The 25,853-nt window shown below is 45.1% G+C and overlaps 1 protein-coding gene across 2 annotated transcripts in view; it reads left to right on the forward strand.

Moving 5' to 3' along the window:
* SFMBT2 (Scm like with four mbt domains 2) overlaps nt 1-25,853 on the forward strand; it is a 122,635-nt gene that overhangs the window by 14,403 nt on the left and 82,379 nt on the right. The window contains exons 3-4 of one of the 2 annotated variants that reach the window (XM_055807931.1): nt 6,038-6,132; nt 9,462-9,702. In XM_055807931.1, coding sequence (XP_055663906.1) covers nt 6,038-6,132; nt 9,462-9,702 — 336 coding nt within the window. Of the gene's footprint in view, nt 1-6,037; nt 6,133-9,461; nt 9,703-25,853 lie in introns of those variants that run through there. The other variant, XM_055807932.1, reaches the window with a different exon arrangement.

Here is a 25,853-nt window from a genome sequence, read left to right on the forward strand (position 1 = left end):
AAAGCTTATTAATTAAAAATTATCTGCTAGCTTTGTGAGTTGAACTGGCTGGAAGAAGTTCCAGAGCACATGCTGGTGGGAATGGGACCTCTCCCAGGTCCCATTTTATGGGACTATTATAATTTAATATATTAATTATATAGTATTATATATAGAAAAAATAAATTAATAAAAAACATAATAATGAATTGTTAATTTGGTTCAGCTATAACTTGTAACTTCATCCTTGGTCTGTGTTTGCATGGGAGAGCTCAACTGATGAACTTGTGGAGAACAACACTGAGCTGTCAGTCAGTTAATCTGTACTAAAGCATTCGGTGTTGCATTGTGGTGCTTGTGTTGGTGCTCGTGTGCTTGAACGCTTTTCCAGAACTCACTTGCATTTCTGTGAGAGCTGTTCTTTGCAGGAGGATCCTGAGAGGTGAGTGGTATATGAAAGGCCGTGCTTGCAGGTGGACCTCCTAAAGGGCTGCCTAAAGTCTCCTTCCCTGAAAATAGGTGCCCTCACCAGTGGTGAATCACTGATTCAACACTACTTGAATGCAACCAGTAGCAGTGTTGGGGTGACTGCTTAAAAACTCTGCATACTTTGCCTTTAGTGTCTTTTGCATCTTTTCTCTCCCGTGGTGCTGTTTGTGCTTTTATTGGTCAGTACTCTGCTGAAGTCTTTTGCAAAGCCGTGTCTCTGGTCCTTGTTTTGCTGTTCCTCCCTCAGCACCTCAGAACTTTGGGCACCCAGCCTTTCATTTCTTCGCTTCTTGTAGTGGCTCAGTGATTTTCTTGTTTCCCTGGACACCACCCATTGGAAAGCTGTGACCGGCCTTTGAATCTTTGCCGCATTCACTAATGAGTTGAGGGGAAGACTCACAGCAATGTAAGACCATGCCAGTGAAACTATGGGCTGTGGTCCTTGAGGTGACTCTGTAAGATTTTTAGGGGAAGGATGGGCTGTTTTGCACAGCCCCTTGAGCAATGCAGCCATCTTCTACAACTTCTGCTGTGAAGATAATAAACAAGTGGCACATTTGGCAGTAGGTTGCCAGTGCCCACTTGGGCAGCTCTTAGCAAGCAACTGAATCATGCTTGTGCAGTGGAGATGGAAATGCAGGTGAGCTTTTAAGAGATCAGGTCAGCAGGGGTAGAGAAAAATGAGAGGAATGTCCTATAAAAAATGCAAACTGGCTGTGTTGCACTGAAAACGTGTTTGAGATGTAGGGTAGTCCACTTGGTCTTGCCATGATGCTTGTAGGTTCAATTGGGCTCTTAAGTTCGGCATGTTAGATGGGAAACAGGGAGGTGGAAACTTTCCTGTGCTGTGGGGTTGTTAGCTCAGCCAAAGTTTTGTTTTTTCCCCATGGTATGTGCAGTGGTTCTGATTGTTTCAGATGGCTTCAAAGGGGAACTAGACATGCTTACAGAAGAAAGATGCAGCCTACTGCTTAGAAATGATGTTTGTCTCAAGGAAACCGCTGAACCAAAAATAGTTGCGTGATAGGAACTTAAATGGGGGGATGCATCACACATGGCTGCCCTCATCTAATGGACGTCTCTAGGCATCCAGGAGGAGGCAAAGTGTACTGTCTCTGTTAAGGGGAGGATGTGTAGGTATGGAGGGCTTGTGATGAGAAACCTGGATTCATCCCACCTAAAGGAAGCAAGACACTCCTATGTTACTGTAGGTAAGAACATAAATACTGCCCTGGGTTCTCCCGTAGATATGAAAAAGAAGGAGCCTCCCTTCTACAGTGCAACTCATAGAGATGGCTCCTGAGGGTACTCTAGAGTTAAACATCTGAATCTGGAGCTGAGGTGTCTTAAAACACCTTACAAAACCTAGTCATCTGGTGCTGCTTGTATCAGCAGTGGAGAAGGATACAGCTCCAGACCCATTTTAACACAGGTGCCAGGTTGCCTTTGAGTTGAGTTGCCATCTCGAGCTGCGTGTTGCTTCCCACTGAGGATAAAGAAAATCAGCCCTAGCTGGAGCAGAGGGGAACACCTCAGTCCTTGTTGCTTATATGATGCAGACCCCTCTCTCGTGGTGGGATTCATGTCCTCCAATTCAGACATTTCCAGAGTGGACATCTGCAGGCTGATCTAGTCACTGTTAGATCTGTTTATATCTATGGAAGAGAGACAGAAGCCTCTAGGATGAAATCCGGTTGGACAACCATAGATACTGGGTTTGGAATGAGAAGAAGTGGCCTGTGGTGCCTAAATGTCTTTGGGGATATGGATCTGGGTGACTTTCCCAGGGCAGTGCTGGAGGTTTGTGTTTAATCAGGTTCACTCCTCTGCCTTGCTTGGTATGTTAACTGCTAAAGCATTTCAGTTCTCTATTCACTCAAAAAGTCTGCTCATGGTAAATAAGATGGCTGAGCAATTTGCCACAAATACGTGCTCCTTCAGTGAAGCCTGGGAAAAATCAGTGTTTCTGGAACCACAGGTTTTGGGTCTTCTCTCCCCTTTATTTCCCACAGCCAAACATCCCAGGGGGCTGTGAACAGCTGGAACAGTTGTGTTTTTATAGTGTCAGTGCATGAGCACTTTAAAGCCGTTGAGAGGCTCACAGATGATGACTTGTTGATTTTATTTGCCATCCTGGGCTTGTTTGTACATTACTGTAGTGTAGGCTACCCAGCCTTGACTCTTTCGTTAAGAGCGAGCACCGGGGCTAAGGAGCAGTAATTGGAAAGGGAGCTGATATGTAAAATAGGCCTAATGCCAAATTTATCATCTCGCAGGATACTCTGTGAAATGTTGGCACCTGGGGTTTTGCAGCTCTCCGGCAGAGCCAGGGCTTTCTTGGAGCACATGGCTAGTGGAGTGGCGAGCAGATTGGCTTTGCAATAACCGCTCCTGAAGCGGACACAGTCTTCCTTGGCGTATATTAAGAGCGTTTGAATTTCTCTGCCTTTTAATTGGGGGACCTCCAGGCACCAGTTGGGAGAAGATGGGAAGAGGTGGCCTCTGCTGCTCAACAGTAGGGCTTTCCTGATGAGTGAGAGAGTTTGTGCACAGTCCCGTTACATATGTGGATGGGGTTGGGTCCCTTGGGCTGCTCTCATCCCTGGGCGACACCGCCTCTGCTTTGGATGCCCCTCTGCCAGATTTCTAGAGGGAACAAAGTCCATTGAGAAAACATTTCAGAAACTTAGAGTCCCTTCAGAATCCTTTGTGATAAAACGAAGAAAAATAAAACACTGATGCTGTGATAAATGAGTACTCTGACATTATTTTTACAGACCTTGTAAAAGTAATTTCCTGATAAAGTCCACAGATAAAACACGGCAGACGAGTGAAACTTACGGTGTGTCAGAGAGAAATGAACTGACAGGGAGGGAAGGCTGCAGTTGGCACGCTGCCTCCTCCTGGTGTCTTGAAGCTTCTCTGCTTTGGGTTTAGATCGGAGAGATGCGGGTGATATTTCTTTAGGCAGGTGCTGTTGTGAGTTTTGCTGAACTGCATGTGAACGAGCCTGCTGGTGAGTCTCTCCGTGTTGCCATGTGGCAGAATAGGTCACGGGTGATACGGTTACGAAGTACAGGAGGACTTGTTGCATCCATAATTAGCATCATCTGCAATGCTAACATAATTAACGTGCTGCTGCCAAATTCTGGAGAAGATTTTGCCACCCTGGAGGCATTGCTCACTGCAAGGGCTGGAGGGTATATACTGAACTGCCTAAAAATCTCTGCTTCCACTGCTCTGTGGAATGGCCCCTTCCCATCAGACTACCAAGGAAGGCTGGAGAAAAGGAGATGCTTGCCTGCAGTCACCCAGCAGGTTACGGCAAAAAGCAGGAATAAAAACTGGGAATGTACAGAGGGCATCATGGGCTGAGGGAAATGGGTCACGCTCTGAGATGGAAGTACATGAGCAGAAGAGAAGAGAGCCCAGGGCTGACCTGGAAATGTCCTGTCCGTGGCAGGTGTCCTGAAATGAAGATGTTCTTGGGATTGCTGAGCAGCCTGTCCCAATGCCACAAGCGCAGATGGATGCAGAAGTAGGGAGAAGCCAGGCAGAGGGGATGCACTTCTAGCTTTTCTTGTCAGATGCTTCTGACTTCTAGTGGGATAGAGATTGGTTGTGCCCCAGGGTAAAAAGATCTTAAGCATCAGAGCAATTTTAAGCCAGGGATGGATAACCGTATCTGCCCATCTACTGATGGACTAACATGCTTTATTTTAGAGACTCACCCTTTGAAATCTCTGGACCTGGCTCTTCTCTGAAACATTAACTCTACAGGGTGGCAGACATTAAGGCTGAAAAATTTCCCTGATCATCTAAGTTGCTTGCCTGCGTGATATACTTGAGAGAAACTCTTGGCATTTTTTGCACCAAGCTCCTACCTTGTGATTTAAGCGGTGGTTTATCTTTCAGTCAAGAATGAACAAACCCCTCATTTTGGGTCAGATATCTCAAGCAGAACCAGTTTCTATGCCTGGAGGTTTTTGCAGTGATGGCAAGAAACAAAACAAAGTCCGTCCCTTATTCTACATTGAATTATTCTGTTTTCAGGTTGTAATCATGGGCTTGGGTTTTTTTCTTGTCTTGCTGAGTTGAAAAGTCATCGTGGGAGTAAATATCAATTTACATCTTCATATTTAGGCAGGTTATTTGAGTTTGAGGCAAGGAATCAGACCTTAGACTGGATGCAGCAGTGTGCAAAGTGCTCCTTTTTGAACTCCCAGACAGGTCTTTAGCCTCCACCAGCTCTATCTCAAAAACCCTCTTCTGATGCACTTTTCCCCCCTCGTTTATGTATGTCTGGCTCCATAGGCAGCAAATAAAACCTGTGTCTTCCCCTTTTAATAATGAGAGATTCCCATTGCACAGCATAATTTTCTGGTCCTGAAAAATGGAGACCTGTAGCAATAATTGCAATAAATTAACCCTGCCGTTTTCTTCATAAAACTGTCGGGGGAGGTTTCTTAATTCAGTTTGTCATGAGTCACTTTAATTACATCATGACCATGCTGATGAATGTTTGGGCAGGTAAGGGTCTTGCAGAGTTTGCCTGATAAATGCCTGTTGCAAAGAGCTTGTTGCTAGACTGTAAATATTTTTGCTCTGGGGCTGAAACTGGCTTTGCGAGATTGCTTGGGAACAAAATGAAAACAATCAGATTTGGCTGATTTTCTGTAAGTGAAAGAAGATTTATTTTTAATTATTGCTGTGTGTGTTTCAGCAAGGGTTTGAGGCCTCAGCTCTGCTCTACTCAGTGCTGTTATAAAAAGAAACAAATAAAAGAGCAGTCATGTCAAGTCCTTCGCTATGGGGAGGGATCGTGTGGGGCAGGAGTGTGGCTGGGAGAGGCAGGATGCAGAGCCCTGGATCTGAAATGGGGCACGGAGGAGCGTGGAGAGCAGGAAGGCAGAGGTGGTCTGGTGAGGGGTGCTGGGAGGTTTGGGGGAAAGCAACTTCAGTCTTGGGAGAGGAAGGCATGGCGGCCTCAGCTGAGATGTCTGGGTGGAGGGATACTGATGAAGGGGAGAAATGGTGGCAGGATCGAAAATGGGGCTCCCCAGCCCAAGGGTCTGGGTGTTTGCTCTACACACTGCTCAGCCAACAGAAGCAGCTTCTACTGTTATCACCAGGACAGTGCTGTAATTAACGGTGCTGGATGACCCACTTCTGGTGCATGAGCAAGGCCATTGTGCCCTTGTGACAGTGGACAGGCAGCCACCTCCCTTGCAGAGAGTCCTCAAATACAAATACAAAGTGCAAGAGCATAAGTGCCTGTTGCAGTATGATGGGCTTGTTCCCCCGCTGCCAGGAAAGCAGAGTCATTTCTGGTCTCAAAACTGTTGGCTGCTCAAGTCCCAAAGTCTGCTGGATGTGTGGTAAGAGCCGATCACCAGCACAGATTTTTAAACCAAGAAACCAAGCTTTCTGTTTTCCCTGGTGTTGATGTTTAAACTGGTTGCTATTGTCATCCTGAACTCTTTGACACAACTTTTGCCTTCTTTGGATGTGTTTTAGGCTGCTTTTCTTTCTTTCCTTTTTTTTTTTTTTTTTTTTTGCTTTTGAACAGACGACGGCTCCAGCATTGAGGATGCAGACTTCAACTGGGACGAGTTCCTGGAGGAAACAGGAGCCAGCGCTGCTCCCCACACCTCCTTCAAACACGTACGTGCTCGCTCTGAGCCTTGCCGGTGTTGCGCGTGTTCCCTCTTCTGGTTTTCAGGGGGTCCCTGGAGAACTGAGATGGGGGTCTGACGATTCTCGGGAGAAATCACCCCTCCATGCATGTGACAGCCCTCGTGGGAATAGCCCCCCAGCTGGTGTGAGGCGGACTCGGTGTGTTTGCAGGCACAGGTCAGAGCGCCATGTTTATGCCGCTTCCTTATCTTCTGCCTTTGACTCAAATTTTCCATTGTTGAGGTCTTGTATTGCTCTTCTTTTGCTTTTAATGCCCTCTTCCCCCCCACCCCCCCTTATCTATTTTTCCTTCTCTTTCTTTATTCACTGCTGTCCATCCCAACCTGTAGAGATTGATCTTGCAAGAGTATCTCATTTCTCCGAAGCTGTCTTCTTAATGCTTGGTTTACTGACTAGTGGGGTCACTCGGCACTAGCGTGCAGCATGGCCCACAGGAAACCATCTCTCAGCCTCCTGCCTGGAGATGCTATCTCAGAAGCATGAAAACCAAGTACTTTGGCAGGTGATGCTTCTTCTGGGTGAACATGGATCACCTAGACAGCTGTGGTAGTTACAGTATGGTCTGTGGCTCTGGTCTGTGTTAGCACAAGTAGCATTTGAAGTCTTTGAAGTCTCTACTGGTGAAGAATATTGGAACATGCTTTGAAGAAAGGACTGTCTCCAAGCAGAGCCCATCACAGTCAAGGCTGTTGTTGTTTGGGACCAGTGTCTCCATCCACCACCAGTTGTTAACTTCTTCTGTTCAGCTCCATGTGTGTGATGTCACATGAGGACATGGGGCAGAAATTGAGCTGATACATGAGTTCTTCATCACCGACAAGGGTGTGCACGTGTGGCCACATCGGTAGATTTTTCCAGGACGTGTTTGTCATTCAGCTACAAGACTGACGTTGGGGCCTACTGGGAAGGTGTTGTGATGCCTTGTTGTGAAGCCACGACAAGTCATGGTGGTTCTCTGTCCTCAGCTGCAAGTCTCGTGAGGATAGACTGCTCGTCCTCCTACCTGGCCCATCAGGTGTAGGCAGCAGCTTGTTCTGGTACAGCTGCTTGTCAGTCACACTGGCTCTTCTCCCAGCTTCACTTGGCTGCATGCTCTGGAGGATGTGGACATCTTTGGTAGGAAGAGAGAAGTTTTAGCTGTGGTGCTCTGGGTTGCCTTATACCTAGTCTGCTGGCAGAGATGTCCTTTGGGAGCAGTGTAGTTGTGCTGCAGTGAAAAGGAAACTTCCTGAAGAACCTGTTGCTACTTTAAGAGAAATATTCATCTGGATGGCTGCTGTCATGCCATTAAACCACTTTTGTCTCCAGGTGATTTCTTGGCTTGTTTTGAAGGGGTAAGGAGCTTCAGTGATGGAAAATGTCTCTTCCATCTATGTCTGAAAAAATAATACAACCCTTCATTCCCCATTTTGTTTCCATTTGAACAACAGTGGAGTATTGGAGAATGAGGGACGATAATTCTCTCTACCAGAGAATTACAGGGCAATGATTATTGTAGAGTTTATCCTTGATCCAGCAGCTATCTGGAGAGAGCATCTTCTCCCAGGTTTCTGCTCCAGGTGCAAACCCAAATACCAGATCCAGGTAAAAGTTTTGTGCTTTCATGAAGTCCTAAAGATGTCTTTAGGTGGTGGAGATGCCCACGTCATCCTGCTGATTGCTGTGTCTCACAGCACCTCAGTCCTGGGACTGTTGATGTGAGCTAAGTTAGTGCTGGGAACAGACCTTAGTGATTACGCTTTGCAGTCTGAAACTTGATCCTCAAAACACCCTGGGTTGGCCAGGAACCTGAAAGCCTTCAGAGAAGATTATCTGTCTGCTTGATTCCACTCTTCATGTGATTTCCAGTCACAAGTCCGTTGTCTCCAGATAACCATCTTGGTCTTTACTTATGGTAAACACAAGGAGAAAAACTACAAATTAACATGTATCCTGGATGATTTATGAAGGCCCTTAGCATCACAAGAGCAAAGATCCTATCTTACGACTAAATGAAGAAGTAAATGTAACAGATCTTCTTCAATCTTAGATGATCTCCAGAGGTCCCTTCCAACCTCAACTATTCCATGACTCCCAAGCATTGATGCTGATAGAAGTGCCCATGCAAGGAAAGGCACATGGAGTGTTCTTACCTGCAAATAAGTGGCTTTGGCTGGGTAGCACTCATTGGAGTGGGATGAGGGAGGGAGTACTGCTGACATGCCAGAGAAGTGTTTTCTCTGCAACTTGGCATCCCCAAGTCTGTGGAGTCCTCAGGTGGCCAAGTAGACCATATTACCTTTATCTTTGTGAGTAAAAGGCATTTTAACCTGTCATTTAAATGAGAAGTTAATCAGAGGCAGGCTTAAACCAGACTTTATCATCTCTGGTTTCAGTAGAGATAAGGCACTAAGAAACCTAGAACTTGTCCTTAAACATCTCATAGGGAATAACAGGCTACATTTTGGGTGGTCTACTGAAGACAAGTCTGGCATCTGATCCAGTGGACTGGCATCCCTTTCTTCTTTACCAACAACAGCTGGAGACACCCTACTGGTCCTTGAAAGATACTTGAAAGGTCCTGCAGTGTACCAGGAGAGATGCATTGGCATCTCCAGTGTCCTAAGGCAAGTTACCTGTGGTCTGTCACTGATGAGATAAATGGAAGTGACACCTCCATCAGATGGCAGGACAGTGACCCAAACCATTTGCTTTATTCAGTGACGGGTCACAGTTTATTTACTAGGGTGCTGGGAGGGTGAATCAGGTGAGGCCTGAGCTGCTGGATATGGATTTAGTAGGAACACTCTCCTTGGTCTGCCTGGTACAGCATTCAGCCCTTGATGCTTGTCAGGCCTCCAGAGGTGCTTCAGTGTTGTTGATGGACTAATGATTATAATTGGGTTAACTCCTAGAGGTGCTTAGCACTGTGCATGTGTCCTGTGATTTGCCTGATGGAGTTTTGCAGTGGGAAGTGAAACCTCATTTGAGTTCCACCACCTTTCTCCCAGGCATTGGTGAGATTTCTGATGCAAAGATGGGTACCAGTCTTCTCTTAGATGTAGTGCATCTGAGGTTACTGCTGCTGGAGGGCCCCTTTGAAGCATGTGGGACCTTGCATGATGGGGTATATGCCAGTGAAGTAGGAATGGTCCTGCCCAGGCAGATTGAGAAGGAGGTGGTTGGGTTAAGGACCCAAATCATCTCATGTCCTATTCCAGAGCTGTTCTTTAAGGGCAGCATTATGTTGCTTATCTGGGGAGAGGGTCTCCCTGCAAAGAAGAAAAAGTAACACCATGCCTTTCTCATTTTGTAAGGTTGAAATCAGCCTTCAAAGCAGTTTCCAACCAGGGATGAAGTTAGAAGTGGCCAACAAGAGCAATCCAGACACATACTGGGTGGCTACGATCATTACAACATGTGGACAGCTCTTACTGCTTCGTTACTGTGGCTATGGAGATGACCGCAGGGCAGATTTCTGGTGTGACGTGATGACAGCAGATCTTCACCCGGTTGGCTGGTGTACACAGAATAACAAGGTCCTGATGCCTCCAGATGGTGAGTTCTGTGTGTTTTGTTAGGGTCACGCTCTGGTATTGGGCTGGTGGTTAATCTCCAGACTTCTAGATGATCTGGGATGGGTACTCTAGATCCTCAGCTGGTGATGCAGACAGGGCCAGGTCCCCTGTCAATGGGTCATTCAATTTGTCAGCCTCTAGCAAAGGCATTTTGCCCTAGTTGGAGAAAACAGAAGGCACTTCTATAGGAAGCTGTCTTAACAAGGAAACTTACTGCTAAATTATAAAGCTGTTATTTTCAGTTAGGGGAGAAAAGTGTCCTATTCTTGTAGGAGGGAAGGAAGGGTGGAATTCAGAATGAGAACAAACTAAAATAAGCAAGATCAGTTTGGGTGTAACCAAAACCAGAAGCTGGCTGTGCACTCAAGCGTTTTGCCCTGAAAGCTTAAAACCTTCCATTGCCAGATCCTTTCAGCTTTTAATTCCAGTGGTAGATACACATGGTTAAAGATAGCAAAATTTGATTGTCATAGGTTGGGGCACATCCTGATTGTCAGCTCTTAGGTGCAGAAAAGCTGAATGCAAGAGCTGTAGGTGACTGGGTGGCTCATGTGGAACAGTTTAATAATAATCGTAGTGTTTAAGAAAAATGGTGGTGGTTTTTTTTTGGCTGTGACACCAGCAGAACAGTTGTGCACCCTTACCACTGCGTAGCTCCAAGCAGAAGCATGCTTGTCATTGTTACTCATCCGTATTCCTGCCATATATCCCATTCATTCTGGAGCAAGGGAAGAAAAGATGAATATTTAGCCTCCAGCTTGTGCATGTGTGTAAGGAAAGTCTCACTTAAGGAAGCTGCTGCTGAAGTTGTTCTTTTGCTTTGTTACATGTGACCGTTAAGAACAGCGTGTGTGGCATGCGGTGTGCGGTTCCTCCTGGTGCAGGTGTTGCCTGACTTCCCATGGAAGCGAGCTGCAGGCTCGGTCTTTGAATAAGAGCTGACATTCCTGCTGTGCGTATGCTGAGCTCTGAGCTGGACTTCTCTTTTTGTTCTGGTCTGTGTATTTTGAATAAACAGAGGATTGATTGCTTAAAGAAAAAAGAAAAAAAGAAAAAGAAAAAAGGAAGTCTTGAAGACAAATACGGCTGAGAAACCTGTTGGCTTCGCACTAGTAAATTGAGCTGATGTGAAAAGGGTTAGGTGTTTTATTTTACTGGTCTCTTAAACTACATTTTATTACGTGGATGATAATCAATGTTACCAGAAAAGTGTACAGTACTGTAAACTAAATCTCAGAATGTGAGGGTCAAGGGGTAAGAGATCTTATTGACTGTTGTAATAGAAAATAATGATTGTCTTATAACTGGAGGCAATTGCTTTTCATGGAAATGTTGGAATCTGCTCTTTGGTTTCTGGCTATTTCGTGTGAATTGGTTTGCTTGAACGACTGCAAATGTGCAGTGCATCATAGCTCCTTTCTCTGCTGGCTGGGTGATGTAACTCTATACCAGGGTCTTAAATTTGGGCAAGTGCCCTGTTTTGTTTGGGTTTTTTTCCCCACTCCCATTCTTAGTGAATAAACTCTACTGACTATGTCTTAGTATAGTTTTCAAAAAGGGTAAATTAGATGCATTGTAATTTCAAAAGAGATGTAGGCGTTTAAGGGCTTGAGTTCCGTTTTGGAACGAGGCAACTAAAATGCCTGGAGGATTGGAGCCTTCAGGACTTCTCCCACTTGGAAAAGAGAGAGGTCCTAAATATGCTCATGAACGGCAGAGCTCCTCTGGGTGCGCAGCCTCTGGTCAGAGGTGAGGCTTCCAAAAGATCGTAGCTCCCATTGGGACACCACAGGGTGGAAGCTGAATTTTCACGAGTGCCCCTTGTCTTCCGTAGGGAGAATGGAGCTCTGACCAGCTTTTAGAAGTAGCTTGTGAGTGCTACACCTGCAGCATGCAGGTGTCTGGAGTTTGTCCTGTGCTTAATTGCTTTGCTGATGAGTGAATGTGTCTTAGCGAGCCAGACGTCACTGCAGTGCTCAGAGTGGTTTCTGGTGCAGCCTGCCGGATTGGATCTTGCCTTGGTAGAAGAGAAATGGACGTTCTCCATGAACTCCATGGAGGTTTTTACATCTTTAGCTTTGCCTGCTATTTTGTTGTCAGACCTTTGGAAGAAATGAAAGCTGGCTTCAAATCACATGGACCTGTTTTGTAAGGGCCTGATTCTGCACATCCTGGTTGCAGTGAGGATACCTGTTGGCAAGACATGCCAGTTATCTGTCACTAGGGTTTCATTTTCATCAGGGGCTGAAGGGTTTGGTTCGAAAGCATATCTGCCGAGAAGGACGTGTTGGACGGGCAAAACACCAGCATCGGGACAGTGCTCTGTCTCTGCTTACGAATCAGATTGGACTGATCGGCATTCATCTTCTAAATGTGATGCCAGACAAGAACGGTACAGAGTGGTAGGACGAAGAATTTCATTAGAGGGGAGAGAGAAGTGAAAAAACGGGCCGGATCCGTTTAGCAAATCAATAGAGCTTGATTTAATGTTCAGCACACACGGAGCTTTTAAGGGGCAGCTGCCAAATAATTATTGTTTATGATCCCAATAGAAGGAAGTCATTTAATTTACAGACTGTTACATGATTATTTATTGGGTGACGTTAGTATTGCAGCATGGTGCCTGCGAGTATAGTGTCAAGCGGTGGTATGTCCTCCCATGACATTATGGCACAGCACACTGGAATAGGACTGCCCAAGCCAAATACTAGAGTTTGCAATAAAATGTCTTGCCTTATGAAAGCAGACGGTGTGAGTGTGTGTGTGTGCCTGTGAGCTTCACCCTCCAGCCCCTCCTTCCCTGCAGGAAATCAAAGGAGTAAAATTGTAGTTGCTTCAAGCTTTGCCATTAATTATATTTTTCTCATTACAAATCGGTGTGTAATTTGAATTGCAAACTCAACTATCCTGGCAGAATAGATCTGTTTACCATTCAAAGCAAAATGAAAATTATTTAAATTAGTTAATATAGAACTCATTTGAATGAATTGGATGTTTATTCATGAACTAGCTGAGGCAAGTGTGAAGCTGTCCTTATGGTCTGTAGCTTTGGCACTGATCAGCTCTAAAGTCACGTCCTGGGACAGAGATTTCTTTTTTATTGCATATTAACTGTGGTGTAGACCAGTGGGTAGCTACTGCCTGATGTTGCTGAGTGTGAAATTTTCATCCTTTCTGACGAGGCCCCACAGCAATTGTCATTCATAAGAGGAAGGACAACCTGCTTCAAAGTTCATTGACAGTGGCAAGGCTGTGGTGGAATAGCAGGCTTTGTTTTCTGCCCTGTAGGGGTGAGATGTAACAGACTTTCCATCAGTTAGTTAAAATCTCCCCATTATATTAGCATGCATGGAAATGGGGATGGCAGTTATCCCCTCCTGTGTCTTAGCCAAACAGTCTGCTCCTCCTCAACGCAGAGCCAATGCAGTTGTTTTTCAGTGTCCTCCATCCCTTGGGATGTTTTACCCACTGAGCATTAAAAATTTCAGTCTGACTAAACTTTCCCTTATTAGCAATTCCTTTAACTGTGAAAGGAAAAGAGGTCTCTTGCCTCCTTTAGCCTGTTATTTCCATGTGCTGTTTTCCTTTGTTGATGACAGTTGGGTTCATGAACACATTTACCATCGGGTGGAAGAGCGGCGTGGAGAACCTGACAAGCGTAGTAGCTAAATTATGCATTGTGAACCACGCGGAGAGCAGGAACGTTGTTTGATTGACACGCGGGTGTTTTTGTACAGATTGCAGATTTACAGCTGAGCCAACAGAGCTGAATCTTGCCTGGCACTATCTTAATGCATTCTGGGATGCGCTAAAGACGCTGGACGACAAGATTATTGTGTACACTTGTAATTGCCGCGGTGGTTCTGCTTTAATGTTATTGACAGATGGAAATTCAAATAGGGCGTTTCTGTGTGCAGATCTGCGTGGTGAGCTTGAGTCTGCTTGCCATGTTAACCAGGAGACAGAGGAGACTGGAGATGTGAAGAAATACAGCAGGGAGAGAACCAGGTCTGTATTTTGATTTTACAATTAACTGGTGCAGATGGGGAAACCTCTGAACACCATCTATACCTGGATTTGGTGATCAAGATGATCAATCATACTGTGATCACGTGTAGGAAAGGGGCTTTTACTTCTTTGTTACACCAATATAAGAAGGATTAAAGCTCAAAAGCTTGATCTTGGGGTGAAATGAGTCCCTCTTGCATGGTGCTGAGCCTCATTGAGCTGCTTCATCAAATAAGCCATAAAGAGTGGTGGACCTAGAGCATTCTGCCTGCCCAGGCTTTCTGTGAAGGCCAACATCATCATTTGGTCATTATTTGAAATAGGTTTTCATGTGTCTGTCAAGTCAGGTAAACTGCTACCCTGGATCCAGCCCATAGGAGGGAAATTTCGCTCGGATTCCAAGGTCCAGCTCTGATTCTGGGCAGGATATGGGTGATAAAGGAGATAAAATGCATGCCACAGCAGATTGGGTTGCCTTCAAATGACAACTTGTTGCTTTTTTTTTTTTTTTTAAATATCGTTATCCAAATCTGTCATAGAGCCAGATCCTGCTCTTTGGGATCACTGGTAGAAGGGAGGGGAGAAGTGGATCTGGTTGGCCACGTCAAAACTTATGGCTGGAGGACTCACCGGGTTCTGCACAGTGAAAAGACAATCTGCTGTGTTGTGTTGCTGATCGGCGTGCAAGATGTCAGGTGGATGAACAGGTAGTCTGAAGAAATAACTTTGAGCCATTTTTTGCATTTTGCTGGTACTCAGGGGAAGTCGTCGATTGATGCAGTGGTTAGAACAGGTGCTGGGGCTGGGCTACAGCAGAAGGCAGTGGGTTGGAGAGCAAATGGGGCATGCGGGTTGTGAACAGGAGCAGTAAGGGGAGGTGGTGAGACAGGACCAAAGAGAAGAGCAAGCTCTGAGCAGTCTCTTTCTGCTCGAGGTGGGGGTTTGGCATTGTTCGAGACTGCCTGGGTGCACAGAAGGCTTTTTTTGAGGGGCACAGCTCAGAGTGGTGGTGGTGGAGATGCATGTGGTCCATACACTTGCCTTTCAGCATTGTTCTTGGGGATCATTTGTGTCTGCAAAGGTTGTCCACAGGTTCTTCCGAGAGTGGTACAGAGAATGTTTCTGAAATAGAGGAGGGCTTCCAGAGCTGCTCTCTAGAAAATGTGATCATGGATTATTTATTTATTTTTTTAATCTATCTATTTATTTATTAACTGAAGCCAACTTTCCCCTGGTAATCTCATCCTAGAGGAAATAAAACTTAAACTATGCCTGCAGGTCTGCGATTACAGTGCAGGTAGAGGGATCAGATGGGCAGAGTGGACTTCTCCTTTTATCTTTGTGAGGAGCTGGCTTGCCTCAACCAATTTATCTGAGGTGAGTTTACTTTTCTGCTGCTATAATTGAGAGCAGATCTGGCCCTGGTTTAGCTCTTTCACTGAAGGCTCACCTGAAATATTACTTCCTAAAAGCTTGAGGCTGCAGAAGATCAGTAGGCATTCACTGAGCTTATGCTGTTTTACATCAGCTAAGAGCTGGGCCCTCAAGCCAAGTAAAATGAAACTCGGAAATCTTCTTTGGCAGGTTGTACTGTCAGAGACTGGATATTTCTAAAGTAGTATACTGAATTGTTTTTTTTTTTTAATCTTCTTTGTCCAGTCGTTATCCTCTCATTCCATCAAAACCAAGTTTAGACTAATCTAATGTAAATAGATTGCAGGATTTCTTTGTTTTAAATACTGCAAATGACTCCTAGTACAGTGTTTTATGTGTGCTTTTCAAGTTGACTTTAGCAGACTATTAATTATGCAGGGGTGACGTTAGCATAAATAACTAGTCAGCAAATAAATGTCAATTAAATATTCTATTAGCATAGTAGGCAGCTTTATGCCTTGGCATAGAATATTTAGCAGATTATAGTTAACTAGCATATAAAAAATAGCATTTTGTTCTTTGCTCCCCTAATGATGGCAGAAGGGAGGAGAAGAGGGGAGGTAAAAATCATGCCAGCTTTTGTTGAAGAGCTGGGGGTGTTCGGGCTGAAATTCGCCCTGGAAGGAGCCACGTCAGTTGACTTTGGTGTCTCTTGGGAGCTTGCAGCAGCTGGAAATTGCTGGAGCATATTGTGGCTGGGCATCTCCTGGCCAACCCTACGTAACCTCTTGCAGACTCACTCCCGAGAAGAACATTCTTTCATTACGGCACCCACGGTAGTTTTTCCTTCCCTTCCTTGACGTGACTCAGATCGCTTAGTCTAGGATGTGAAAATCCAAGAGTTTGCCCATTGCTGGTGTGGCATCAGGAATAATGTTTTCTTGGTAGGGAAAATGGTCTTTTCACTCTTGTGTGAGGCTGGAAATCTTTTGCATGTGCTGCTGGCTTTTGTTACTTTCAAAAGACTTAATATTGCCAAGTGAGCCCCTTTTGGGGTAAACTGAGTGTAGCAGGCCCCCACGTGTCCTTTGGGAATATAAGTAACTGTTGAGCTACTGTGCAAATGTGGCACAGCCCGGTTGGTGGGACAGGCTCTGCAAGAAGTTTCAGTTGTAGACTTGGTCAGATCCGGAGTTTTTGAGCATCTCCAGGTCTGCAGGGCTTGAGGTCAACCTTTACTGGTTTGATTGTCCTTTTAATAATATTTTTCTGGTCTAGAGACATAGTCACAGAGAACTTTGCAGGGATGCTGTGCTGGCAGGTTTGTAAGGTGGGCTTGGGAGTAAGTGATTTATCCTGTGTTTGTGCTGTGGGCCTGGGATGGAGCAGCACTCTGCGGGTGGGAAATGGGGGGTGTGTGCTGCTCTGGCTTGAGCTGGGGCTGATGTGAACGACGGAGGCTATCGAGGGGAAAAATAAATGTTTGGTTAGACATAGGTCCTTTTGTTCAAGTTCTTTGGAAGTGTGGTGGAGGTGGTCCTTAGGGAACGTGCCTACCAAGAGGCTCCCAGCCTTGGCTCCGCCGTGACCCTGTGGTCTAGGTGCATGGCCATGGGGTACTGCTGGGCTCTCTGCTAAGGGCAGTGTTTCCCCTGGGGTGAAGCTTCATCATCTGAGGTCTCTCTTTGTACGTCTCTATTGAGTTTTTGGTGGAACTGACTTAGAAAAGGTGATTTCCCCCTTCACAATAACCATAAATGCGAAGCCTCTGCTTTGTTCTCATTATTTTCCTTCAGAAAAAAAAGTTACTGGTTTTTCCCCTCAAAAATGTCTGGGCAGTTGTTTCTGGGATTAAATACCCCAAATGTTGCCTTGACTTGCAGCAGTGCCTTATGGGGTTCATATGTGGGTGCTGGTCCCTCCTTGCCCTTTTGTCTGGGTTTGACTTTTATCTCACAAGGGCATGGTCTCTCCATGTGGAGTCATCCTGAGATGCTTTCTGCTCGATGCCCCACGAGGTGCTCTGGTGCCTGGGGAACCCCAGGCCTTGCTGAGGATCAGGCATTTGAGAAACCAAAGCCATGCAAGATGTTTTAGGTTTCCAGTTAAAAAAAAAAACAACAAAAGCCCAAAGCTTGCACATGAAGTACCCTCTGTTTATTAAAAGAAAGAAAAGAACACACTTTAATCAAAACCTAATTTTCCCTTAAGAAGCCATTTCAGCAGAAACATACCCAGCAAGGCTAGTTTCCAGGGACAACAACATCTGCTTATGTTGTATTTATATTTATTTATTTTCACAAACAAATGGAGTAAGGGAAACAGGAGCAGGCCTGACCAGACAGCCCATGGTTCAGTGAGGCAGAGATGCATGCGGTGGCTGTGGCCACCAAGGCTGCACAGGACCCTGCAGTGCACCTAAAGTGCCTGCTCAGCATTCGTTTTGTGGTGCTTTTTTTTATTGCTGAGGAAATTTGCTCAGATTATTTGGGGAAATCCCATTTGTCCTGCCCCCAGATTAGATTATCAGTGCAGCTTCTTAGGGAGGTGACAGTTTCATTGTTGCAGTTGTCCCTGCACAATCCTAATGCAAACGCTGAGTTTTGCACACTTATGGGTGGAAAGTACTTTCATTTATAAGTATAACCTATCCTCATTCCAGTACTGCACTGACTGAGTCAGTAAACCCAGTAAAACACTATTACGTGGTTTTACAGCTAACACTGAGGATAATATAGCACTGTTTACACTAGTGTGTTATTAACCCAACTTGGAGCATGGGTTTAATCTGCAGGTTGGCTGACAGCCAAGGAAGGGTTCAGGAAGGGGTTTTGCCGATGGAGTGAGGTTTGATAACAAATGACTTGAACATACCGGTACGAAATGAATGCGCTTTCTGACTGCTTTTCCTGTGCTTGGGTGGACTGTCTGTCCTGAATTTCATTTCTGTGTACGGCTACCGGTGCATGGTGCTTTCCTCTGTAAATGAATGATGTTGCCATTCCCATGGCAGGAACACTGTGAAGCATCAGGATGGTTTGCAGCACTGTTAATGGTCCCTTTTGAGTGGTACAGGGAGGGCTGAACTATTTTAACTACAGCTACTCTGTTAAGATTAAAACAGCAGCACCTTGTGTACAAGCAACAGTGGAGCTGAGGATCAGGTTTATTGCAATGAAAACTGGAAGCCTAAACCTTTTATAAACAGTCTGGAGGGGGGGATTGGCAAAGGGGTGGTGGGGAGAAAAGCAGTGATTTTCGTGGACTTTGACAAGTTATAAATATATCCTGAGTGAAACCAATAGTGTGGAGCTTTATGAAAGATTTAATGAATAAATATTTCATGCCCACATGGTGCTTCTTCAGTAACGTGTGCTGTCGGTAAAAAGCAATAAACAAAGAACCTCCTTCAGGGTTTGTTTGGGATTTTAAATTAAAGTAATTTAATCAGCTTTTTCAGTCAAGCTTGATATTAGTTCATTTCTGTACACAGCACTGTACTCAGATCTGTTTGTTTTCTCCTGATACCTGTTCTCCTGCTTGGAAGATGCTTGAATATCAAAGAATGATTTGTTTCATCCTGCCCCTATGGTGTGCATCTGGGTTTTCAAGGCACAGTCTGACTTCCTCCTGTAGCTTGAGGAACCAGCCATTCTCCACCATCACAGCTGTAGGTGCTACGGGACCCCAGCTGCGGTTTCCATTATCCAGCAGGGAGGTTACTTAAGCACGTAGGTCATTGCTGAATGCAAGCAGGCAGGCATCTTTCGAGTTTTGGAAGCCTTCAGCACCCGGTTTGCTGCTGCTCTAAGGACAAGAACCAACCAAAAGTGCTCTGGAGTCTGGCTGCATGTGGGCGGTGAGGCTTGCACGCTTTTGCACTGGACTGCAGAGATAAGTGCAGGGCGACAGAAAAGCTCCTCAAGCTCAGGCAATTGGCAAAGCTGGGGCTTGGTGTGCTCGTGCTGTTGCTTTATGGTTGACTGTCACAACAAATGGCCAGGAGGAGATCAGAAAATGTATTAGCTCTGTGCTCCATGTCTTTGCAGTACTTTAAAAAACATCCTCAAAGACCTGGTTTTCCCTTGGGAACAGCAGGACTGTAGCCAATTGATTATTTCACAGCTGGACCATGGAAGTGATGAGCAAATAAGACACAGTAGGGAGGTAAAAGCAAGATCAGAGGGGTAGAGCTAACTTTGGGAAAGCATTGGCAGGCAGGGCTGCTTAGTGAGCTGCGGAACTGCTCAGACTTGGACACTGATGCACCGTTGCATGGGGCAGTGGGGTTGGACACAGGTGCATGGAATGGGGTGTTTCTCAAGCTTCTTCTGCCCTGAAAAGGGGTAAAAGTGCTTTCCCCCCCCCCCCCCCTTCTTTTCACCACAACCACTGCTCTGCAACCACTTGTTTTTGTAGGGGGTGGCTTTGGGTGTTGAAATTTATCCCTCTTGGCTGGATGGAGTACGTCCTCCTGAGGTTTGTGCCACACTATGGGCAGTGACAAAAAAGAGGGGTTGTATTAGAAACTGAGGAAGCTTTGCTTGTCCAAACCCATGTAGAGCTATGTTTAATTTATTTTTCTAGTATTATCAGGCAATGTGTGAGATTGTGTCTGTGTAGATCAAAGCCCAACCCCTTTGCACAGCAGAAGGGTTCAACTTTGGCAAAGATTGATGGAGGAAAAACTCCTTGCAGTAGTGCTGAGGTACAATAATTGACTGATGAAGCCTGAAGTGTTGGCAGAACCAATTTCTGCTGCAGCTTCCAACCTCCTGCAAGGAAAGCACATTTCAGTGGGACTCAGGTGCCATTTAGGATACTTGGAGGGCTTAAGATGAGCCGTTGAGACCCCACAGCTTTGCCTTCTGCTGCTCGCAATTCTGGTCACCGTCTGCAGAATAACACTGCAGCTGCTGCTGTGACTAAACCATTGGTTTTGGACCTGACATTTAGTACAAGTTGTGCTGGAGGAACAAAGATACGGGAGGAAGAGTAATTGCAGCATGAGGCAGAGACTGTGAATGAGAAGTCATATTTCCAAGGAAATACTGCACGAAGAGGCTGTGAGCCTACATCAGGCTTTTCTGTGAGTAGAGATTTCCTTGTTCTTTAGCAGCAGGTGAAATGGAGTTGATTTTTGGAAGGTACCTTCAAGACCATTTTGGGTAAAATTTCACTTTGACGATTGTTGCAAAACCCCCCCTGCTATCCATGGCACAAACCAGCAAAATCCTCTTTCCAAGACATTTAAGTGCTGAGGGATGGAAAGATGTAAATTATTTTACAATTAAAGTCCTGATGAAGCTCCTAATAAAAAATGTGGTTGAAGAGACAGCAAGTTTGAGATGTACTGGCCCTGTTGCTCTGTGTTGAGCCACCATTTGACATCATCCAACTATTTGGTACAAACCATGTGAATACAGAACAGAATGCAGAATGGTTGAGAATCTATTCGCTGCCAAGCAGAAGACTTACAGGTATTTTTGTAGACGGTGCGTTGTCATTGACGAGATTATGTAGAATGTACGTTTTCTGGTTGTGTTTTCATCATAGTATCTTTTAGGTTGGAAAAGACCTTTAAGATCACTGAGTCCAACCGTTAACCTGGCACTGCCAAGCCCACCGCTAAACCAGGTCCCCAAGTGCCACATCTACAAGCCTTTCAAATACCTTCAGGGATGGTGACTCCACCACCTCCCTGGGCAGCCTGTTCCAATACTTGACCACCCTTTCTGTGAATAAATTTTTCCTCATATCCAATCTAAACCTCCCCTGGAGCAATTTGAAGCTGTTTTTTCTCATCCTATCGCTTGTCATCTGGGAGAAGACACCGACCCCCACCTTGCTGCAGCCTCCTTTCAGGTAGTTCTAGAGAGCGAGAAGGTCCCCCCTGAACTCCCTTTTCTCCAGGCTAAACATCCCCAGTTCCCCCAGATGCTCCTCAAGATATTCTGAGAAACATTAAATATTGCTCTTCATAGCAAAACCAGTGGAAGATATAGTTTTTCACAGCTTTGAATGACAGAACTTTACTTGGTCCAGGTCTTCTGGGCTAAGCACTTGGCAGTGCATTGGAAACCAGACTTTTCAAACAAAATCTCACTCATGACCGTGGAGATCTCGATACCTTGATATCCAGCAGTGAATGGCCAGAGTTGTTATTCCATTGTCATCCCACCTCTCCTGGCACATGTGTTCTGAAGCTGTGGAGTTAAAAAGCCCAGAAACCATAGAAAAATGGGAGGATTGACCCCGAGAGCGTAACAGTGGATGCAAACCACTCTTTTGACATGGTCAACTTAACTAATATCTGGCTGAATGCGTTTCTTTTATACAGTTGTCTTTAAAAATCATTATTTTGAGAGATTTTGAAGTAGCCGTTCTTGGTAATTGCGTATAATTTCCCTTCCCCAGTCTCCTGTAATTTCCCCTGGAGGAGTTTTGGAATGGAAATGCCATCTCAACTGTAAGTCTAGGCCTAGGTAGTTAATGTGCTGATGTAATACGTAAAACATCAACAGCCTTAAATAATCACCGTTGGAGGCGTCTGTGGAGACTTAAAAGCCCCCTACCATTCATATTCTGAGTTAGAACTGTGGTTCTGGGTCTTTGTGTCAGAGGAGGAGGTGACTTTGTGCATTGCTGTAGGAGCTGGGAAGGTAAATAGCACAAGGGACTTGATGCAGAGCGTGCCAAAGTTGACGTACACATATCTTCAGTGGACCTTTTTTGATCAGGTTGAAAATTAAGTTATGTCTATTAGAGCTGAGCCAATGGAGGGTTTTTGGTGCTCTTTTAGGCCAAGGACAAGCCAACGTGTCTAGTCTCATGTCCTCAGCAGAGCGTTCCTTCAGATGCATCTAGGGGCACCTCAGATTTCGCTCGTGAGGAGCATGCATATAGCGAACTTGGGAGGCTGCTAGTGGCAGATGCAAGCACCAGCATGATCCCGAGCCAGCTGTGACTTGCACTTGATTTTTCCCTCATTACGCATGAAAATGTGGGCTCCCAGTCACCGTGGAAGGGACTTGCTTCCCGAAGCAGACCATATGCTCCTGGAGCCTGTGGAGGTAGCTGTTACACAGTGCAGAGACCTAAGTGATGCTCCTAGAAAGCATTTTCCAGATGACAATTAAAAATCAGTTCCTCTAACCCAGATTCCAAGTTCTGGGTCAATTCTGGCCCTTTTGCGTGACATAGGAATCAGAGCAAAAGCTTTCCAAAACAATTTGTTTCTATGTCTGTGTGTGCTCTCTCATTTCTATTTGGTTTTGGTCACAAAAGAAAAAAACAACAAGCAAATAAACTTAAGGACATGCTGAAACCCTTCCTGATTGATGGTTATTTTGTGTTGTGAGGCAGAGCATCCACCTCCTGCATTTGTAGCAAGAAAAGCTTCCTCCCCATACTGTCTGTGTTGGGAATGGATGAAGAAATGGCAGCATTTTCAGGTCACGGTGTAAAAATGCAGCTACTTCCTAAAGTGCTGGAGTTGATCTAGGAAATGTATCTAGGGAAAATTTTGCCAAACTTAAGAAACCATCCAGCTACGTATTATTCAAGTTTTACTGAAGAGGCTCTGCCATGAGGAGTATAGAGCCTAGGGAGGGGGAAATCCTCTAGTTCTTTCATGCTGAGCAGCCCTGTGAGGGTCACTGAGGAGTCCCTGGCCACGTGAGGCATCTACAGTCTGAGAATTTGACTACTGAAGCTATGTCTTCTATAGGTAGTCGTGCTTTGCTTCAAGCCATTTTGCTGTGGTCTTTGAACTTGCGGGGCTGGACATCAGTAGCTGCCTCCATTTGGAAGACCTGTTTCTGTAGAACATCTACAAAATTTATTTAGAAACAAAGAAGCCATACCAACTTGGAGGAAATACTGTGATGAAGATGAGACTAAGAGCTTGCAAACCAGCTGAATGAACCATGGCTTTGCACTAAGATTTGGGAGCCTTCAATTCAGAAGTGAAAGCATTTGAGTTCGTCAGAGCATTATCATCTCCAGTCCACATGTTCCAGAGTGATGGAGAAGCTGTAGTTTTAGAATTCAAAGGAGGTTTGGGAAAAGCTGCTGTCATTTCCAGTCCTGTAATACATTGTTATTCTCATTTCAGATGATGCCTTGCATAATGTTCCACGTTGATCTCTGATTCAGATCTAAACTCTTCAAAGTTTGGGGGATGTTTTTGATCCTGGGATTTATAGTTTGAGCCCTTTTCTAGTTTAAAGTGAGGAAAACACATGTTCAGCAAGCACCAAATGAGTCTTGATGGAGTATTTCTTTGATGATGTTGTGATGATGATTATCTTGTGCATAGGATGTTAAGCACCTCATGGGGCATGTCTGTGCTCAGACTGTACCATTAATTTCGGGAAGGATGCATGATGAATGTTCATAAGGCCCTCCAGGTTCTTATTTGTGGTGCTTACCTCACACAGCTGAGAAGCTCCAAAGTGATTAAATAGGACTCGATCATTGGAAGCTGGCAATACAGTTCCGATTAATTGCAGGATGCCCTGCAAAGTGCAAAATGAGTTTGGGTTTGTTTGTTTTTTATAAAACACGTGTTTCTGCTTCAGGGGTGTTAGAAGGTGAAGTCACGATGGATGAGGCTTGTTGGCTGTTTCCATGAGAATCTGGGAGTGTGCTGGCTCACTCTTGGGTCGTGGGGATGATAAGGCTTCCAGTATTGTCCCATGCTCTGGGCGTGAGCAGTGAGGTGTGGGGAGAACCATGGGCAAATCCTTACATCACACTTAGTGCATCCTGCTTTGCTGTTTGTTCCTTGCAGCACTGTTCCTCACTAGCTCGAGTGCTGTGGTACCAGCCTCCTGCCTGAGCCCTGCCAGAGTTTTCCCACAAGGCATCCGTCTGCCTCTCATCTCTGAGGTGCATCTTTGCCCTTGCGTTGAGGGTCCAGGCTGAAACTAATAATGGCTTGCTTTTTCTTTCCAATCACAGCTTGTGCCTTCAAAAGTCGGCACGCAGTTTAAGACTGCCAGTCTGTGGCCATAGAGCCAGGGACGTATTTCACCTGTATGTAGCCATAACACCTAATAACCTTGGATAATGTGAGGCTGGATGCTTACATTTTAGATAGGTTGTGTAGACTGAGGTGAAGCTAGACTTGCAGTGCCTGTGTAAAGGCAGAAAAAGTGAAAAAAGGTGCTTTTGGCTATTCTCTGGGTCTCATGCATATCCAGTGAGTTAGATAATAGAAAAAAACCTTTAAAACATCAACCAAAACTTCCATCCTTTTTTAAAAAATTATTTTAAAATATAGCTATAATGCTTTGAATAAAGCTAAAATAAATAGAGCTAAGAAAGAGTTGTCTTGGTTACTCTTCTGTAGTGTATTAAACAATACAATGCATGCAATAAACTGCAAGGATCATGCCTGCTAATTCTCATTTTCCTGTGGAAGATGGAAAATGAAAAAAAAAAAACAGCCCACCAAACCGAGTGGATTTTGTGGACATTGAGTCCCTCTGTATGTCTTCTGTGTTTTGATGCTTTTGTTCGTAGCAGATATTTGCTGTGGACTGCTGGCATTGCCACGGAAGGAAGGTAATTGTGCAGTGAACTGGTTTATGCTTTATGTAAGAGCATTGTGCTGCTGTAAATTTGTTGCATTTTACAGAGCTGTCTCCAAAGAATAGCCTTCAGAAAGCAGCCACGGGATTTAGAAGTGAGAAAAGGCACTTAGTATGTGAGATAATTGGATGGAGTTTGGAGGTGTGAGGTCGGAACCTTAGGCACACGATTTATACTGCAATGACATCCCCTTCCAGAATGGCCCATAACTTTTAGGTGCTGTGATGCCGCAGAATCCATTTGGGGCTGGCCTGTGAGGTGCCAAAGAGATAGGGCATAAAGTGCCTCTCATGTCCATCTGCAAAGGTGAGCCAAGGGAAGAGTGTTAGGTGTTTGGATCAGGATCAGGTAACCTCCAGATCTCCTTTCCTCCACTAGCTCTGCTTTCTGGCATCAGAGAGAGCTGGCACAGTGCAGTGTTATGGGAAAGACCCCCCTGCTATTTGTAACAACTATTGGCATGGGCCAGCCCCTGCCTGACGGTGGTCAAAGGTACTAATTTAGGGTATAAACCAAGCTGATGGCTATATTGCAATAGTTCTGGCTGTAGGTATGAATGCTGACTTGGATGGGGATTTATCCAGGAATTGCTGCGTTTTGCTTTGTAGACATACCTTTTTTCCTCTTTCTACATTTCTCTTCTGGAACTAGTACACAGGGAGCATACGAAGTGCTACATGTGAGCTTTACCAGGCTGGCGATGAGCAAGCAGCACACATACACCCTCCCCAGTGGCTTTGGAACTTTAAAATCATGATTTTGCAAAGTGTCTGTACATCTCTGCCTGCCTGCGACAGCACATCTCGGTGCCTGCAAAGATGACTAAATGCTTTCTCGGCTTTCACCCGGAGAGGCTGCAGTTTGGAAGTAAAGAGCTGTGCAACTGCCTGCAAAGTGCAGTTTTGTGCTAGGAATGTGGGGTATGTACCTGTGCCTCATACAGGCGCACTCATAACCTGTCTCCTGAGGTCACACTCTGAGGTCTGTTGTCTGGGCTGCTTCTGAGCACTTTGGTTAGGATGCTGATTTTGCCTGGATAATGAAGGTCTGAAATTTTATTTATTTATTTATTTTAATCTCTATGGGATAAAAATGGATTTAGAAATTACAATCAAAATACCAGATCCCCCGCACCCCACCCCAGCCCTGATT

The sequence above is a fragment of the Falco peregrinus genome, chromosome 6 (assembly GCF_023634155.1).
Source record: "Falco peregrinus isolate bFalPer1 chromosome 6, bFalPer1.pri, whole genome shotgun sequence".
Classification (NCBI taxonomy): domain Eukaryota; kingdom Metazoa; phylum Chordata; class Aves; order Falconiformes; family Falconidae; genus Falco; species Falco peregrinus.